We start from the raw sequence: 20,583 nt of genomic DNA, 5'->3' as shown, positions 1-20,583 counted from the left end.
ATTATGTGCGAATGTATATACATGTTTCCTAGAATTAAAAGTCGTATTGGGAACCCAAGATTTAACAAACATTTCAACAAAGATTTATCAGGTTTTAATAGGCATATGTAGGGAAAAAAATTAAAAGCATCTATAACCATAGTACTTTTTATTTGCACAGAAAACACAAGTAATAATAACTTTCAATTATAAGGAATAAATTTACATTCACATTTCTAATAATTATAGTCCTCTGTTTTGTAAACTAAACTGTACAACGCATAAATATATATTTATGTATATAACTAAACGTATCCACACACTTAGGCTGTGTACATACTCTTTCATTTGTACATAAATTTCCTGTGTATACAAGAAAGAAGATAAATTGAGCACTAAAGTATACATTTCAATAAACGTATGATTTACAAACACAACACATGGGACATTTTCACACGTGCTGTAGAAATAAAATTGAGTTTTGATTTACAACTACAGATTTGAAGACAGAAGTGATTTGTTCCGATGCTTGCTAGGAAAATCAAAATAACATGCATGTTATGTAAAATGTTATTGGTACATACGACAATGAGACACAGTAAAACAATTTTGTTGACAATCATCTGCGACGCTGACGTTTGGCAAGGGTAAACTCTCTTAAAAAAAAAGAAAATTCTTTTCCTGTGGAATGGTGTTTGCTACACCTGAGTGCCTGAGCTCTAGGCTCTACCTCATATAAAATAAATTAGAGATTTCCAAAGATGATAATAAATTAACCTATTAAATCAGTATAATTCGTTTTAAATAAATTTTTTGGATTTATGGTAGTAGAAAGCTCAAGGCCATGTAACAAAAATAAGCATGATCCAGCTGAGAAATTAATAAGCTGTTAATGACTACAGGCATCAGAGGCTGACCAGCTGGTGTAATGTTACAATATAAGATAAGGATATACTGATTTAACTCAGCCAAATATTCCTTTAATGAATGCACAATCGTTTTATTTGTAGCATAAGATTAATTGGAATAAATTAATTAGCTTGTCGGGGATTATTTACTAGCTAAAACGTGAGAAAATAAGAATATCGGAAAAATAAACGAGTAAAGCTGCACGCATAAATAATATATAAATAGAAAATGAAAGTAAATGACATATAATCGCGTAAATAAATCAGACAGTTTTTTAAGAAAACATGTGTTCGCAATGAAACATTTTTGATTTATGAATGAAAGTTAGAAGGACTAACGCGTTCAAACATGAAAATTAATTTCTATGGAAAAAATCTGTATGTAAAGGACAAATAAAACCATTTTAGAAATAAATATAAAATTAAGCCATAACTAATTTAAAGAAAATAAAGAAAAAGAATTATATTTGAAAGGTTTAAAATTATAAGAAATATTTAATATAATGTACCACGACTGAAATTGATGTTTACTAAAATATAAATTTTAGAAAATCATTTTTCAGGACTTTCTGTTAATGTGAAAATGCAAATGTAGCATAATTCGTACGAATATAGATGTGCTAAAAATTTTTAAACAGTTTTATTCATGCATTGATTATTTTCTTATTTTTTAATGATAACAGTCAATGCTGGAATTTTTTAGACATTGATTGACCCAATTTTGCTGAAACCACAATTACACTAAAAAGGGAAAATTTCAAAGTTTAGTCTATTAAATGAAAAGGGAGAGTGTTTTTTTTTTTTTTTTTAAAGAATTTATGTAATATATTATTAAGGAACGTAATTTTATTTGATAATAACAATTCTATATATTAAATAAAGTGTTAATTTATAATGCTAAGAAATAAAAAGACGAGTTTAGAGGCTTTAGTGGTTAAAAAAATTAAAATTTTGAAACATTTTAGTCTCGAAATCTCTCTTTAAGTTTCATTTCCATATCTTCGAAAATGAGTTTGATGTGATCACTTAACTTTCGTTCTAATAGTTTTAAATATTTGTAAAGGGTTTATAAATACTTAGCAATTTTGATGTCTGTTTGTATGTGATATATTGTATAAATACCGTTTATAATTCTTATTATTGTATAAACACCGTTTTTATGTTTATTAACGTAAAAGCTATATGCAGTGTCTTGAATTTTCTTTTGTGTCCTAATAATTAATGAAAGTTTTATAAATAAGAGGCATAACCTGTGCCAAACTTCAGATTTCACACTATAAAAATTGCCAACAAGTTGGAATTCCATGAGAAAAACTTTGGTCGAAAGACCACAGTGAGAATATTTCTTAAAAAGGGAGAAAAAATACACATAAGCTGTATCAAGTTCGTTTGGTTTTTACAACTTGATTAATAAGACCCGTTTAAAATTATTATTTATAACTTACGATGTTGGCTATGGAAAAAAAAAACAACCCTCTGTAAACACAAACTATCACAAATGTAGAAATTATTTACAAGGATATACATATTTAGAGAAATCATTACAAGTTGATTACTTGTTTCTTAAATACCTATAATCTCGAAACATATTAAGTATAACAAACCGCGAAAAGTTAGCTGCAAATTAACAGCCGTTCCTTTTCAACTTGTTACACCTATGTTTACTGTGATAGGAATGTCTATTCCTTATCACGTATAAAGTACGAAAAAGCTCGATGGAACTACACAGAAAAATGATTGCCATTTGTACATTTCAGCCAGAAAGGAAGTCAGTAAGTTTCTCACGCTGTATGTAACATATGGTTCAATGCATTAACACATAAAATAAAAATAATTATTTAATTTTTATGTAATCCTTAAAGCTTTTATTTGCTTTACAATCAGAAATCGTTTGTTTTAGTAAATCATCAAATAGACTAAGATATGTCTCATTCACTGATTAATAAAAGTTTACAAGTTTAAATGATCATTTATATTCTCACGTAATAAAATTTTAATATTTATCCGTTATTAATTATTTTGTTGCCTATTTTGATATCATTTATAAAGCATTTTCTCAAAATATATGTTTAGGTATTTATTTATAATACATGCATACATATTTCCAGTAGCCGGAGTAGAAATGCTCCAGTGCATTTCTATATTCTTTTATATTAAATACTTTCCAGCTACTGGAAAGTATTTAATATAAAAGTAGAATTTTTAGCTAAATACTAATAAAAATCTAAAATATTTCTGCACTCAAAATAAAGATTCCATCAATTATTTGTTCAAACGATGTTTTAGGTATTTTAGAGAGAGAGAGAGAGTTTACTTTTCTATTGATATAATTTTAAAAATGAAAGCTTATATTTAGAAGCTCTAAATCGAGGAAAAAAAAAAAGAAAGAGGCTGGAAAATTCGAAGAATTAAATTAGAGGTTAGTTCTAGATTTATCAGGTTATTATTAATTGTGTTCATGAAGTTTTCTTACAGTTTTTAAATTACAATTAAGCCTTCGAAAACTTTTTAAAGAAGAACGAAATTTTTTATGTTAAGTTGAATACTAATTTTAGAAAGATTATTAGTTATTAACGACAACTCATTAAGGTACTGATTTCTGAAAAAGACATTCTATAGAGTTTATATCTATAAACTTGAAGAAACTGAATATATTGAAAACAGAAGCTGAATTTTTAAACCCTCAGCTTTGTATTTATGTTTTATGATTGACGAAGTAATTATAAAGCAAAACACAACTTTTATAAAATATTATTACAGTTTTGCCTAAAACAATAATCTTATCAGTTAATAGGAGTTTAATAAAAATCAGTATTTAATACATTATTTTATTTCTTACTTGATCATATAAATGTATGTAGCCTACTTAGAAAGGATTTAAGCTAAAGAAATCTAAAGTCACGATTGTTTACTGGATATCTGTGACTATCATAATGGCAAAGTTTAAAAAATATTATCTACATCAGAAAAATAGGATACTTTTTAAAACTACTTGTAATAATTGTTCAGTTTTTGAAATGTGTAGTGTCAACAGTGCATTTTCAAAATATTTTACATGGAACAACTATATCCTTCCAAGAATGGGCATAATGATATGATAACTTTCATCACATTTCTAGAAATTTTTTCGCATAAGACATGTTTCATATATACATTAAAAGTTTAACACGAGGTTTTTCTTTATGTGTATATCTCAATATAAACATAACTGTGTGATTACGTAAGTAAATTCATTTATTAACAAGAAATTTGTATCAATATTCATAAATGTTTTGTTTCCAAAATTTACAAATATTACAGTTTAAATAGATACATTACAGTTAAATACTTTTTAGATTAAAAACAGCACATTCTATAAATATTTATGAATATGTTATTAAAAATACATTTTTGTGTACACCATATAGATGGCAAATGTTTTTAAGTAAATTTTTAACAAATTTATAAGTAAATTTTTATATGCAAAATCAGTAACACAAATTAAGAATGAGAGGGCTTAGTTTTGAATAGTCGAAAGGTTTATAATAATTTAGGACTCGGAAACAAACATATGATAACAAATAAATATTTGATGTATGATAAACATATGATAAAAAATGAAACTTAATATGTAATAAACGTATAAAACAAATAAATATTTGGTGTATAATAAACATATGATAACAAATAAATACTTAATGTGTAATAAACATACAACTCCAATCTTCCAAATACATAGTTTTTGCCCCCAAAAGGACAGAAATGGGTATTTTGAAAGAATTTTAAATGAAAGGTTATTTAATTAAGCAGTGCCATAAATCGTCACATTTTCCAGATTGATATAAAATATGCGACAAGGCTATACAGTTATGAATTGAAACAGTGAAATTCTACACAAACAGTCAAATGGAGTACACCTAAAAGCCACCGAATTCAAGGTACTTGAAGGAAGTCAAAATACGAGTCATTAAAACTATTTTTTGAGTTAATATAAAGCAATAAAAATACAGTTCATATTTTCTTAACATTTTTCTTTGCTTAAATATTTCATGTGTGTTTAATAAGCAAGTATGAATTAACGAATAACAGATTTTCTTACCTTAAAATAATTGTGTATTGATTTTAGATAAAGGGCAAGTTCCTAGATTTCTTTTAATGTATATTAAAATTAATTTCCTATTTCATGTTAATAAGTTGATTTAACTTAGCGAAGACTTGAGTTGGCACTATTTTGTAGGACTGCGTCACTTTAACTACAAAGAGTCCTCCGGGAAAAAATGAAACAGAAACAATACATATTACCGCATTTGCATTTAAAAATAATTTGTTTTCAAAATTTGGTTATCACAAAAAGTAATAACGTTTATTTGAGTAATATTTTGGCTGTGAACCTTATGAATTAGCACATTATCACATATTTCATTGGACTTGGATTGGGAAAATTATTTACCGATTTAAAGAAATTTAACTCTTTATGTATTAAAAAATATAATTTTCTACTCTGATGAAATTTACCTTAATATATTTTTGTAATTTATATTATATCAATACACGTGAAGTTAAATATGAATTTAAATTTCCTGTTCTGTAATTTAAGAAATTGCTTATCTTGGACTGAAAGTAGGAAATCTAACTATTATATTAAAGTCTGTACCAAATGTTAAGTGATTTACCTAGGTAATTTAATAAAGCGCATTTTGTATAAGAAATGATTAGGGTTTAAGTGTGGTTACATTTTATACAAAGTGTAGTCATCTGCACAAATCAAAGCCACAAATGAAATAATAACCTTATCAATTACACAAATAAATAATTAAAGGATTTGAAACCGACGTCGTTTCCTAATTATTTAATTTAGGTATTTAAATGGAAAATAAACATGTTTTAAATATTAAGAATCTTTCTAAGTTTACGATTTTAATCTAAACTGTGATTTAAGAGAGTACAATAAATTAAGTACTAACTTTATTAAAATTTACATTAAACGAGGAAGAAAGAAATTATTTGTATAGAAAAAGCGCATCATATCATATATTTATTTTTTAAAGAATATTCTTGAAAACAAAACAGAAAATAAAAATAATATGCAAAAATACGAATTTTGAATTGACGGCTTTTTTACCCTCCAAATACAAAAATAGTTGTTAAAACATTTATGGCTTTTTTCCAGTTACTATCACTTAATTAAAAATTCATTATTAAAGGAATTAAGTACAAGATTTGCCTACAAGAGTGGTTGCTGAGAACGGTATATTCCTGAAATTCAGAAATACGTGAAATTTAGAAATGTATTTGTATTGTTTTTGCAATTGTATCATAAAAAGTATAATTTTATTCATGTAAATATTTGACTTAAACAAGTGATCAAAGGCGTGTTTGCATGTATATACACACAGATACATATTTCAAATTTTCATGCATTTCAAATAGAAAAACTATGTATATTGTAAGTTAAACATTTCGTGTTTACACGATATATCCTGGTGCAAAGAATTTATATGACACGACCAGTTATAAAGGATTCAAAAACAATAAAATGCAGTATTAAATTTTTAGAAAAATTAAAATAGATTTGTTATATTCATACACACAATAAAACTAATATACAATAAAAAAAGTGCCAAATTCTAAATGGTATTTAAACTGCAAAAGAGGCAATTTCAAATTTCTCCCAAAATGACAGTAATGCATTCACAAATGCTACAATTTCATTACATTATCAATTTCATTCTTTAAAACAACTATAAAGGCCTTTCGCAAAAATTTAACAACATCTTGTCTTTTCGGGATATGATACCATTCTCTTACTGTTTTCCACTGCCAGAATATTAATTAAGAAAAAATGCGAGTCTTCACTGATCTATTCAACGAAAATAGTCAGTTGCTGACTCGTACATCTTCTACATATAAAGCTCTAAGCGAGTTTGGATTTTATTTTCTTACAGTGACAGGATTGCGAATGAATAATTTCGCAATCAGTTCAAAGTGAATAACATCTCCGTATAAGCTATAGAAGGTTTCGAGTTCCAGACCCGGTATACCTTCATGTTTACTTTTCATCAATAGAAAAACTTCCAGCTACTGAAGCACAGTTTCTATGCACGTACTTTGCGACGAATACATTAATGGAAGATAGTTATAAGTTTTCACTTTGATGGTGTTCATACAATTAATGTCGTACAAAATGGACACCACAGCTTGACATTCCAAATTAGTCCAGCAAGCACAAATGGTTGAAGTACGTAATGTGATATTAAAATTTCAAAGAACTGTCAAATTTTTATTCTATGAGTATTGTTATTTACTGCACATAACACCTTTATTTTAGCGGAAGTAAACATAATTAACTGCTGATTTAGATGCAAGATTTCGCTCCAGGACTCAAAATGTATTTAATTCTTAAGAAGCAAATTAGATGAACTTTTATGTCTTTATTTGTATATTTTGTATGTGTTAATTTCAACATATGAGTGAACTAACTAATGCAATATCGATGGCATGCTAATTTAGCATTTAATATTTATTTTCTGATAAGAATATTCAGATATTATTGACTGGGCATGTCAAACGTAGTGTCTTAAGTGAGCCAAATAATCATGAGTATACAGTAGCGCCTGCCGCAAGGAGCAAAAAAAGGGAGAAAAGTTGTACCCTCTGGTATGTACTATCGAATTTGGAAATCCTGTAGGACGCAAAATTTGAGGCTTTCTGGAAACCATGCGGGCAAGTATTTTCAAAATTCGGAGATACCCATATCAGTGAATTTTTATGTTTAGAATAGAGTTGCACTGAATTCCTGTTCATTCCATCTCAAAATTGGCTATGATTTTGTCTACTTTGGTTGAGAAAGTACTCTTGCAAATATACTACCTCGAGGCTGTATATACGCCTCAATATTGCATAGAATTCCAATATTTATTAATATACTTCATTTTTTTATCCTTTTCTCGGGGTGAAACCCAAAGATGAGCCAAGTGCCGCAAGATTGACATGCCTGTTACAGACATTGTTTTTAAAGGTCATTTAAATCTACAATGAGATTGTTGCTTAAGATACATTACAAAGGCTGTCTACAGACATTTCGCAGAAAATTTATGTGGAAGTATTGATTTAATGAAATATGAGATACATTCCTGTATTTCACAAACATACGTGGCAGAAAACTGTAGCTAGGTATTGAATTATTAAAGAAAGAAAAAATAAATGAAGACGTATCTCAAATACTCACGTAAAGTAAACATAGGTATGGAAAGCAATTTCCGAATATCATGGTAAGGCTAATATATAATTGTGTTTCTCTCTGTGAAGTATTGGAAAAGTTATTTAACTCACAAAGAATCCTAGAGCGAAATCTTAAACATAGGAGATCACCTAGAAATATTCTGGCTGCAAGCCATATATAGCAGCCAGAATATATATATATATATACGCATTGTAAGAGTAAATCAGAAATGGGCAGGAAACTTCAGGCTGTGACAGTGATTAAATTAATATATAATTAGCTTTTGATAATAATTTATAAAAGATAAATAGCTTTAATAAGAAACCACAATAATTCTAAAGAAAGAAGATCACTTCTAACGGAATTCTGCCATTTTGAGGAGAAAAATAAGGAAACGTAGTAATCGGTGGGTGGTGGGATGCCGATTTTCTCATACAGCTTGACGCTTTCCCCCTCGAATTTTGTCATGCTTGTTCTAATTGCTGCCTGGTCATCCCATAGGCATAAAAAGTTTTTAACTTCCTTGTTTTTTAAATCGATTGTATTGAATTTCTTCTCAGATTTTCTAGTTTTTTCTACCACTTCCTGAAGTTTTCATGATGAACATCATCATCATTTTTTCCGCATATAATCCCTAGATGGATTAGGTATCATTACAGTGTTCTTTTCTTGCTCAGAACATTTAGAATAAATAATAACTACTTTTTAGACATGGAATGAGAAAAAGTCTTAAGTTTTAAAGATAAAGTATAATATGAAACAGGTGTTTTCTAAACTTGACTATATGAGTAAAACATACAAAGGAAATAAAAATTGTCTATTTACAGCGAGATAAACAAAAGACTGTATAATAGGTAAAATAATTCTGTGGAGTGGTCAGTAAGTTCATTAAACAATTAAATAAAATTGAAATGAAGATTGCAATATGAGAGTTTGTCGGTGAACAGAATATAATTTGAAATAAGATAATTAATTGACTAAGAAATTTTTATATTTGATATTTACTTAAAGAGTGAGTATGTGATAGAATATGGTGCAAAATACTTCCATCTAAGCATTCAGGGAATTCTAGGTGAAGAAAATGAAATGTTTGGAAAGTATATATTTTCAGCAGTTAAAAACGTGATAGCATAGAATGCTCGTTAACTTCCTTGTTTACTCAGCCTCTATGGTGATGCCACAGTTTAGATGTTAGTCAAAGATTAATCTTTTGCACCTCCGTATGATTATTTTAAAATAACAAGTACAACAGAATAAATAATATTTCATTCTTTATTTTTTTAGTGTTTCTGTATGCGGTACTTCATTTAAAAGTCCACTAAAAATTTTTGATAAGCATGCATTGTTTCGAGATTCTTATTTCAAGCAGGATTTTGGACGAAAGAACTTATCACGATTTTAGAATTATTCTTAAAAACACACGGCTCTTCGGTCAGCATCAATCAAGAACTTTCCGAAAGGATTTCAGCTCTTGATATCATAAGACCAAAGAAAGCGCGTGAGGCCAATCACCACGTAGAGAAATCGCCCAAATTCGAAAAAATGAGAAACTTAGTTTAATTACGAAACGTCTGTGCTGAAATATATTATTATTATGACTTTAAACTATGCTTAATTAAAGTTAATATTAATTCATTCCTGATTAATATGTCTGTGTCACTTTTGACGATTACAAATGTAAAAATAAAATATCATTACAGAAATTATGACAAATAACGAAGGAATTAATTTTTAGTTCAGTTTCCGTTGTGTAATTGTTTTATTATTGTTTTCTGTTTTTCTTTTTATGAAAAGGAAAGAGGTAATTTTAACGCTAATGTCAGTTACAGAAGAACCAATGAATATTTATATTTGATAAAGGCAAAAAAAAATCTCTGCGATACTTATATAATAGAAAGCAGTTATCATATCAAATACGAATTTGAATTTTTCTCTCAGAAATTACTGCACGTTCTCTAGATTAACGAAAATTTCATGCTCAGTTTTAAAAAGCGGTGTGTGTATTTCGAATTCTGCTTTGCACGAACTCAAAAATATATAATTTGATAAACTGTTATTCCTTTTTATAAAAAGAAGAAAAATCACGGCAATAATGAAGTTATTACTTTTTATAATATGAGAATAAAGATATTTTCCGACTAAATCAATAAATGCCCTTCAAGCAACTGTTAAATTTTAACACTGTTTCCAAACAATTAAGAGTTTAGAAATACTCTGTTTAGAACAATTATCCTCATATTTCAAGCATTTGTGTTTGCTGGACGAAAACTGTCAGCCTATAATACACAGCATCTTTTGTAAAGTTAGTAAAAATACCCATGGAGAACCACCGCAGCCCATCACGCAATATCACAGGATCTAGGATTGAATGACTGAGCGCTCAATCGTGGCAGTATGTATGCAGGGCACTTTCAAAGAGGTTTTACTTGATCTGTTCTAATTTCCAATAACTGATCCACCTAATTAGTGTAGTGAAAAGGGACTTAGTTAGACTACCAGTATGTATACATGGAATACTGAACTTTGTAAAAAGAATATGTGAGATTCTTTAGAAGATAAATCAAGCCTGTTTGTGTTAGATCAAACATCAGGAGGGGGAAAAAATGAGTTTAAAATGGTTGTAATGAATCTGTTTTAAATTAACGAACTAAAACCAAAATAATTTTTTTTTATTTCATTAACGTATAAATGCATACTTGTGACACGATTGGCACCATCAGTTCGTGTAACTAGTCTACATTAGAGAAATGATTACAGTTCGAAATTTCCTTCACTAAAAGGCGCAATGCTGCAATTTCTACATCTTGCTGAATTTTTTCTTCTGAATATTATTTTCTATCATTATTTTCTTGTAATTTAAAATTAAATTTTCCATAGAAAAATAATCGAGAGAAGTGAAATATTTAGCACTGCACCTTAAATATAGCAGTACTGAGATCTCGCAATCTAAAAAGTAGCTTCAGAAAATAAGAATGTCAAGGTATTAAACAAATGTACTAAAAAATTAGGAATTTTAATAAACGGATTTAAAACCATAAAAATATAACTGACTGCAAAGAACGAAAAAAGCAAGTCACAATTCGAAAGGTATGTAAAAAGAAATCTTAGAATAAAATGAACATTAAATATTCCAAATTCTCTTATTTTGTATTTTGCAAAAACAAGACTTTTAAAACAAAGAGAATTGAAAAATATATCATGTTTGTTTTTATTTATAAAATAGTTCTTCTTTTACAGGTAATTAGGAAGTTTTAAATTCAATCAAAGAAATAAAAAACTACAAATCTTGTAAACTTTTAACCCCCTTCCTCGAAAAGGGAAAAAAAATAAAAGGGGGAAAAATAAAAAATAAAACCGAGTTTGAAAGACCTGAAAAGTAAGTAAATAAATTTAAGGCGGTTATAATACTCAAATAAGATTAAAAAGTTCTTTCCCCCCCAATTCAGAGTTAAAACTGCTGTCATGGATGCTAATGTTCAGTAGTGTTTTTCACTTAGATAAAAAAGAATTTCTTCACTTAATTGTTCTGCAAAAATATTAACATTTTTTAAAAGTGTCTTAATATTTTAGATAATTTTATTTATTAAAATTAATTCCTAAAATACTTAATTTTTTGTAAGCTCGGAAAGTTATCGATAAATAACTACGGCATAAAAATTCTTGCTTAAAATAAATTACATAATTCAAAATTTATCAACGAAGAAAAAGTGAAGCTACAGTTTAGATGGCAAAAGAAGGCAGAATATTGCAGAGAGAAGAAAACAGGAAATATTTAGGATAGTAGTGCGTCGGATCATAAGATTTTTTAAATGCTTGTAACGATAGTATTATCTCTCATTTATATCTTAGTGTTTTAAGATATGATGTTCCTTTAAATACTCGTAATTTGCTATGTCAGGCTCACTTATACAGCAAACATATTAATTTTAGATCATCTGAAGTAAAACCTGAGTTTTATTATGAATATAAACTTGTTTTTGATAAGCCATTTGACAGCTTTTACGAATAGCATTTTAAAATTTCATACATTGTAATTTAAATATTTTAAATATTTAGAAATATATATTTTTCTTTTCTTTTTTTTTTTTTTTTTTTTCAATGCGAAGAAGTAAATACCAGATCATCAAAATTTGAAACTCTCAATCTTTTTTTAATCCGCTCGCAGCGAGTTGGAATCGATTTGCTTTAGCTGGGTGAAAGGATAGGTTGGTGAGATTTGGATACGTGCCTTGCGCGCGGTTCCTTAAACGAACAGAAGATGGCAGCACCGACACAATCTACATAAAAATAATTGCCCAGCTGTAGGTGCGCTAATGGGAAATAACACCGAAATTTTACGTTTGACCCTCACGAGGCACAAGCTGAGGTGGGGGTTTTTGCGTTCAATATTCAACATACATTTTAACGCATATTGATCCAGTCCACGAATGTGTTGCATCCATTGTCAAATATGCAGTTCATCTTCAAAATTGAAATTACTCACTACTTCGCTAAATTTACAGGTGAAAGAAAAAAAAATTAAGTTGGTGTTTTCAGAATTCATTTATGTTTTTAAAGAAATGATTCAAGATTTTAATTTAGGATCATTACATTACAACACTCAAGTCCGAAGATATCATTGAGAAAGGAAGGGAATTATAAATAACTATAAAATCACAATAGCTGGATAAAATTACATAAAACAAATGGAATAAGTTATATTCTTAAAGCTATCATACTGTTATATAAGAATCTTCTCAGAAAAATATTTGTTGAATAGAAAAGAAAAGATTTCATACAGGTCTAAGTAGTCTGAGAAGTAATCCAATTGATCTTCCTGAAGCCCACTTGCTTTGCATTCAAGAGAAGAAAACACGATCATGTAAAATTATAAGACGATTTTAATGACCCTTAAATTCGGAGTTAAGCCCGAGTTTTATGTCATTGGTGATGATCAGAACATAGCTACACATTTAAAATGCCGAAAATATAGCTGAGAAAGTGATTTCTTTATCATCCGAGAGAAAATGTTTTCTCTTCAAAAAATTAGTTTTTTTAATTCGTACTTCAGTAAGGGGCACATATTTTGACACCCCTTTTTTTTTACATTTGCCGTAAGGTTTGACGTTTTAATTTTGAATTCTTTTTAACTTTCTGTGATTTTTACTCTCTTTCAAGCCATGCCAGCTAAGAATGTAACAAGCGTAAGTTTTTAAAGATATAACCATTCATTTTCTTTTATAAATATGATTTTATTAACAAATGACTAGTATTAAAATGGATACTTTTGGAAGAATTAAAAATAACTTGCAGCCATAAAAAACTAAGAATAAAGCAATAAAGGAATTCAGTGTAAGTTTACGATATCTTCACGCGTTGGAACAGGCCGATTTCTTATTATTGAAAATAAAAATAGAGTAGGAAAGAATGCAGAGTTAATTCTGTAAAGAGGAAGTTATATTTTCTCTTACATTTGTTCTAATTATGGATCTTACTTTATTTTTAATAATGCCATTAAATATTTTTCCCTCGGAAAGTTGTGTATTAGGCTACATGACAAAGCTGCGTGAAGTGCGTTTTGGATGGATCATATTCGTATTCGTGGACTCGACCTGAGATGAAATTTGTGGATGCGGGCGTCTCTGTGCAAGATTCTGCCAAATACTGCAACCAGTGGGAGGGCAACCTAAAAGGAGGAGGCGCTCTCTCTATCCGCGTTTTAATTATCTCTTCGCTTTGAGCCGAGCAGTGTAAGGAAAGAGACCCTGGTGGTCCTCCTGGGCTCGCTGGTGGCTCTCCTGGAGCCGTTCCCTAATTGTCAAATGTTCGGATCGGAAGAGCTCTGTATTCCCTTCGGGGGCATGCCACCGGCACCGTCCCCGTACTCCTCCCCTGCTCCTTCCCCTCGATTGTAAGGCGACATCAGGCGGGAACGGTCAGAAGCGGAGCCGAAGTCCAGGTTGTACTGAAAAATAAAACAAAGATCACATGAAATAAGAAATGCAAAAATGGTGAATGAATTAAGAATTTTGATTTGCTTTATTTAAAAAGAACTTTAAATTCCGAGCTAATATTAAATGAAAGACGAAAATTTCTGACACTCTCGAGAATTATTTGACTTCATAAAATCAATCCATCACTCAATCTGGTATCATTATCAGATTGGAGCTTCGAGGTAATTCGGAATTATCAAAGTCAATTTATTACTGAGTGTGCCAGCAGTTTTAAATAAAGACAACAAAGAAACAACATTTTTATTTGTAAAATAGCTATCGGAAAGCAACAAAAACCCGTGCATTAATTTATGCTTTATATTTAAAGCGCACAAAGTTCAACGAAGTCAGGAATTATCTGTCTGACATTGTGTAAAATATACTGTTATGCAGCTTAATATCATGTAATGTAATTATTAATATAAGGTAATATTAAATTCGTAATCAGGGCCAGCTGAAGACTTTTAGAAGCCCCAAGAACTTAAAAGATTTTATTGTCCTCACATATGTTTACACCAGTTCGTTTTTTCTTTATTCCTTTTCTATCTCAGTTTTGGTTTAGCTGCGCATCGATTCCATGGTAAAATCGGGAATAGGAAATGTTTTGGTGCACCCTTTCCTGAATGCCTAAGAACTTTTTTTGTAGCGCCATCTTTTCTTGATGCCCTAAGCACGTGCTTATTTTGTTTAATGGTTAATGCAGCCTTGTTCTTAATCATCAATAACATCTGTTTAGTGAATAAAGGCAGCACCAGAAAAGATTATATTACTTAATTTTAGAAATACAAGTATTCAAATAATATGATAACTCAGGAAATGCAATAGAAAAGAGGCCATTCATCATTTTGCATTCATATAGATAACAAATATCCGTAAAATAAAAAATTTCGGTTTGGAGCACTTTATATTAAACGTAAGGAAAAATATTTACGGTAATGGAAATTTCAGTTCTGTGTGATTTATACTGTATAGTATAATAAGAAGTATGAGGGAAATGTGTCTGATATTTACAGTGGTGAGTACGTATCATACAAATTTATGATCCTGAAAAATTAAATTCCCTCGAGGCTTCCATTATGGCATATTATCCTAGAAGGAATAGTTATACATCTAAGATTACCTTTGAAAGAAGCTGTCCATCAGCAAAATTTCAACTTTTTATATTTTTTATATTCATGGATTTGAATGATGGGCTATTAGAAATTGAAATTAGCTGATAAGATGTTTCATGGTAAAATTGTTCTTATGTTAGCAGGGAAACAACTGTTTGAGCATAATGACGGTCTTGTGTACAGGACAGATGAAACCAGGCTATGGCCTGATGCCTATGACAACACTAAAATCTCTTCTGTTGCGCTCCAAGAAAACTGGGAGTTCTCCGATCGAGATCTTTACAATGTATCTTTACAAGTTGCAATCGTTGAAACTAAGTAGTATACAAGATCAGGAAGAATTCGCCACGTGGGATTATAAAATCTGTTGGTAATTGGCTATGAATTCTGAACATCCTTTAAATATGTGAAGCAAATTCTTCACTGCACAAAAGTGTTAATACCTATAATTGCCAAATACTGGTAAAAGACAATCTCCGAGTGTATATTGGACCCATTACAGTCAACGCGAGTTATTGTGTTGCACAGTTTTATGGCATACGTCATCATGGACCGTATTTTTTTGATAAACCAATTGCAACAAAATGGCTGGAAAATGTGCTCCCAATAGGAGAGGTATTTAAAAATATTAAGAGAGAATAAAGTACGTAGTTCGAGGGAATGAAATCTGACAGAGGCTGTCATGCTTATGTGACATTTATTTCACGTTTATGTGTACCGTTTAATGTAACGTCCGTTATGCAGCAATTCTTCATAAAGGCACTTGGCCTCAAGCGACTAGTTGGTCTCATGCTTTACTGCCGATATATAGATTTTCGGTAGTAGAATTATTTGAAGTTTATGAGCTACCCCAACCCTAACACAATTAAATACTGTTCTTAAATAATTAAATAATGGCTCCTTTAGGTTAAATAATGATCATAATTAAATAATGACTTCCTTAGAACCAGATTTATTCAAAGCTGAGTACTCGCATAACATTCTTTCAGAATATGATTTCCTGTAGAGAAGGGAGACATTGAACAAACGTTAGTATAAAGTATTATATAATGATTCAATTACACAGCATTTAAGCAAGCTTTATCTGAAGTCAGGAAGACAATACAGAGCCATCTGTCGGGCAAAATTTTGAAATTTTTCTGGTTGTAGCCAAAGCTGCTTAAGTTCATGCCATGAATTTTAGTGCAATGTACATCCTCTTACACCAACTTGAGCACAACTCAATACACATTTTTTATGTATTTTTAAAAATGAAAAGCACTTTTTATGGTCATAATATAAAATCACGTAAAAAGAAATTCGAATTATTAAAATTATTGCATTTTCTCTTAATATGCAGAATAATATTTCAGCAGCAAATTATTTGTTAGTCTTATCCATTTTTTATTTAGATTTTGATGAGTTTTTATTTAACTTGGTTACATAATTACATTTATATATATATATATATATAAATAAGTATGATGCTTAGCAATGAAAAACTATTACCTTGTACCGTTATGCCACTCAGCCATAAAATATTCCTTCTTAAAAATTTTAAAGTCCTCCGTCTGGTTTTTAAAGAGTTACGAAATTTTATTAAACATCATTAATGTAGCCAATGACGGAGAAAAACTAAAACAAAGGGGGATATACTTATTTTAAGGAAAAACGTAGTACAGCAGATGAAAATTTACATTGTTTTTAAAACTGGTACTTGTTCAGAATTTGGAATCTTGCATAAATTTAAATAAATGTCGACAATTCAAATGTCATATTTAGAAGAACATGGGGATATTAAATACACTTGAGTACAAAATTATGAGAATTTACAAATTATGCATAATTTTATAAAAATGATTGAACTGAAGATAATTATGCAACCGAAAAATTATGCAAATATTCAGAGTCGAATACGTAAGCTTACATGTGCTTGTGTCTGCTGAGCTGTGATCCTCAAGGGATAACACACGAGTTTTAGACGACGACATTCGACAAATAAATTCCATAAGGTTGTAAGGTTTATCCTAAGTTTTTAACACTTTAGTTAAAGCTACTTTCCTGTCTCTCCTAATTTAAACTTACAGTATCCTATCAGAATGTGTTTTTAGAATCGCGTTTAATGCAATCGCGTATGAGCGGTATTCCACCGACTTCGTTAGAGAGCCAGAATTTCTGACTAGAGCCGTTCGTCTTTTGACTACACTCTCTCTAAGCTATTACTACACTCGGTCGTATCTCAGGCTCTTCATAGCTTCTCCAGCTTAGTTGATAATTAGAGGCCAACTACTAAAAAATCTTGATAGCTTCGGCCTTTTAGTTAAGCTTTTTAGTTAAGCTTTAGTTAAGTTTGATTTCTTATTAATCTGAGTTCAAGCCCAAGTGGAGGCTTTGCTGTACGCTCTGAGAAATTCTGTGAAATTCTTATTTTGAGAAATAAAGACTAATTAACCCTTCTTGAGTTTTACATATCTGTTTATGAACTAAAGCGATTACTCGCTTAAGTGTTCACGAGGTTCCGAACCTCGTGAATTAATTCTGCATACGAATGTATTTTGGATTTGATCTCTGTGTGAAACATACACAAAGTGAAACCTCTTTTACTTGGAAATTTATTAAATTCAGAAATTATTTGTATAATAGGAAACTCAGAGCTTAAACACACTTACTTGCGTGTGGTATCCATTGATATGGATGGACTAATATTAGTTAAGAAAAAATGGAGACAAAAAGTTTGTTAAAAATATGTTCTACAGGATGGGCGAAGTAAAATGGTTTTATGCTTTTCAGAAATAAGAAATACAGCCATATTTATACGCCCATCTTGATAGTAATGTTAATAAAATAAATTTTCTACTAGACTAGTGTGAAATTCATGTGAATAGGATTCTTCGCTTAAACACAATTTTCCAAAATTATTCAAAGAAGAAGCTAATTTACCTTTGTGGCGCAAACTAAACAAGTTGTAACTACTTTAGAGATGGCATTCATTAGGTTTTTGGTCTCTTTGATCACGTTGTCCACCTGGAAAGAAGGAACTAATAACTAATTTTGTTCAGACGATAAAAAAGATAGAGAGATAAAAAAAATCAAGAACATTAAGTAAACATCTTATTGTAAATCGAATTTGCAGTTGTAATAGTTATATCATCTGTGTTTGTGTCTTATATTTGTGTTTCTAAATAGAGATATTGTTTTCCCCAAAGTAGGAAATTTTTTTTATTGTGAAACAGTATTTAGTAGTTGTTTTCATTGTTGAATAGTATTTTAAGCTACAGTGAACAGTGCAATGTACTAAGATATCACTTCACAGCTCTTCATACTTTTTAAAGTCGTTGAACATGAACGTTGGTGAATTCAGTGGTTCAATGATGGGCCTGATTCCGTATACACTGTTCTCTCCATAGCCTTACCCGCTTATCATCTTATTCCAAAGCAAATCTGGACTCGTCCATGAACAGTATGTTGCGACAATATGAGACAGTCCAACTGAGAAATCGACGGCACCGCCGTAATCTTGTTGTCCATGAACAGTATGCTGCGACAATATGAGACAGTCCAACTGAGACATCGACGGCACCGCTATAATCTTGCTTTTCTGCATTCGATTGGTTAGTGGAACAGGAATATGGATGTAATAGTTATGGCGGTCGCTCATTAATTCCACTTGGTTACTGTATTAATGTACGATCTTCAGATGATATGTTATCATCGACCGAGCATAGGTCTTTTGACAATTGTTTGACATACCTGGTCAACTATTTGACATATTGTTTCCACATTCGAAAAATTGACGATTGATGAATGTCAAAGAAAACAGGGCCATCTTTGATTATCTGTCCTGCTTTAATGAGTCCAACAGCAGGCCAACTTTCACTATCTGCCATTTCTCTTCTTTCAGAAACATAAATACAAATATCATCAAAAATCACCCTATGAAAGTTTTAAACACTTTATATCAGCATTTAAATGAACCTTCTCAAATCCTTCAGAATGCTGGTGTTTTCAACGACTGCCTAGTTGACTAATGGTTCGGGCAGTCACTCATGATAGGCTGCAACGTACGATATTTACATACCCACCTGCGTCTGCAGCGATTTTCAGCTCCTCAAGTTCAATTACGCTTTCGAAAACTGTTAATTTGCATCGCGTGCTTAGTTTTTGGAAGCCAGTGCAATATAAAGTAGATCTGCTTTTATGAACAACATTGTCAGGAACTAATGATTTTCTTTATAAAATTGTATTAAATATTATGTGATATACTTTCAAATCTTTTGTATCATTTTTGTTTCTGAAGAGAACAGGGTTTACATAAATGAAAATTACAGTTTTATGGGTCTCCTAATATGGGAAGTTTGAAGGAGCACTATCTTAAGACGGTACTAACAATATGGTTTCAGAATCAAAGCAAAAAGCAAAATTTAAGCACTTCCTATAAGTGGATTTATCCTATAAGTGGACCATCTGATTTTTTTCAGTTGGAAACAAGTCACTTGCTTTCTCAAGGTTCGCTGTGAAGATTTATTTATTTTAAGAGTTGAGAGTTTCAGTTTAGGTTCGTTTATTTATAGTTTATTTATTTTTTTGTTAATGTTTCACTTCGGTTCCATTCACATGTTAGTTGCCCACACTCTGCAGTCTGTGGAACTGTGTGTTTTAAAGGGATGATGTGCAATAACAGAGTTTATTTATGTTCTCAGAACTGCTTGCTTTCAGAAGGAATCATTTTAAGAAGCTGATCAGCACAAAGAATAATATATTGAATACATATATTTTATGTATAATTATCTGCCCTTATCAAATAATAATGCGCATAAATATCAAATAATAATGCGCTTGGATAATAATAATACGCGTTTTTATTGATTAATAGGCTTATTTACATTCTTCCTAAAAAAATATTAAAAAATAATTTGAAAGAAATCATTTCGTTTTTAGTCCAAAGGGGCTTTGTCCCTGAAGGACTGTTGTTTTCGTTTTGCGATTTTGCGTTGAATCACTATAAATGTCCGTTTAACTTTTTCAACTGTTGCCACCAAATTTTATAGCTCTGTATTATATTTGAAGAAATTAAATAATCAAAAATCTGCATAAGTGTATGTCTATTTCTCGCATTGTGATAAAACAACGGTACATAGAGCCATCGAATTTTGAATGACGTAATCCTCCTACGAATATGGGCATGTGGAAGACCCAATTTTAAATTTGGAATTTGTTTTATGATCGATTTCATATTTTGTAAAACTTTAACGAATTTTTGATTAACAAACTCAAGGATTTCAAAGAGAGCAATGGCAACACTCTACGGAGGAAAATTACTATACTAATTAACTTTTTTTTATCAAAAATTTTTTATCTCCAGCGCGTGGGACTGTGTATCGGAAATTCTAAAGATATGCTAGAAAAACGCCCCTTTGGACGTAATTTAAAAT

General features: G+C 30.1%; 1 protein-coding gene across 1 annotated transcript in view; it reads right to left on the bottom strand.

Moving 5' to 3' along the window:
- Window positions 1–131: 131 nt before the first annotated feature.
- LOC118188244 (alpha-catulin-like) overlaps window positions 132–20,583 on the bottom strand; it is a 723,160-nt gene continuing 702,708 nt past the window's right edge. The window contains exons 17-18 of the mRNA XM_085819331.1: window positions 18,092–18,175; window positions 132–14,032 (exon numbers count right to left, since the gene is read on the bottom strand). Coding sequence (XP_085675457.1) covers window positions 13,886–14,032; window positions 18,092–18,175 — 231 coding nt within the window. The 3' untranslated portion in view covers window positions 132–13,885. The remainder of the gene's footprint in view (window positions 14,033–18,091; window positions 18,176–20,583) is intronic.

The sequence above is a fragment of the Stegodyphus dumicola genome, chromosome 6, assembly GCF_044657685.1.
Source record: "Stegodyphus dumicola isolate Sdum_Otavi_A_Nest chromosome 6, ASM4465768v1".
In the NCBI taxonomy this organism is placed as follows: Eukaryota; Metazoa; Arthropoda; class Arachnida; order Araneae; family Eresidae; genus Stegodyphus; species Stegodyphus dumicola.
This window is presented reverse-complemented; position numbering and strand designations above follow the sequence as displayed.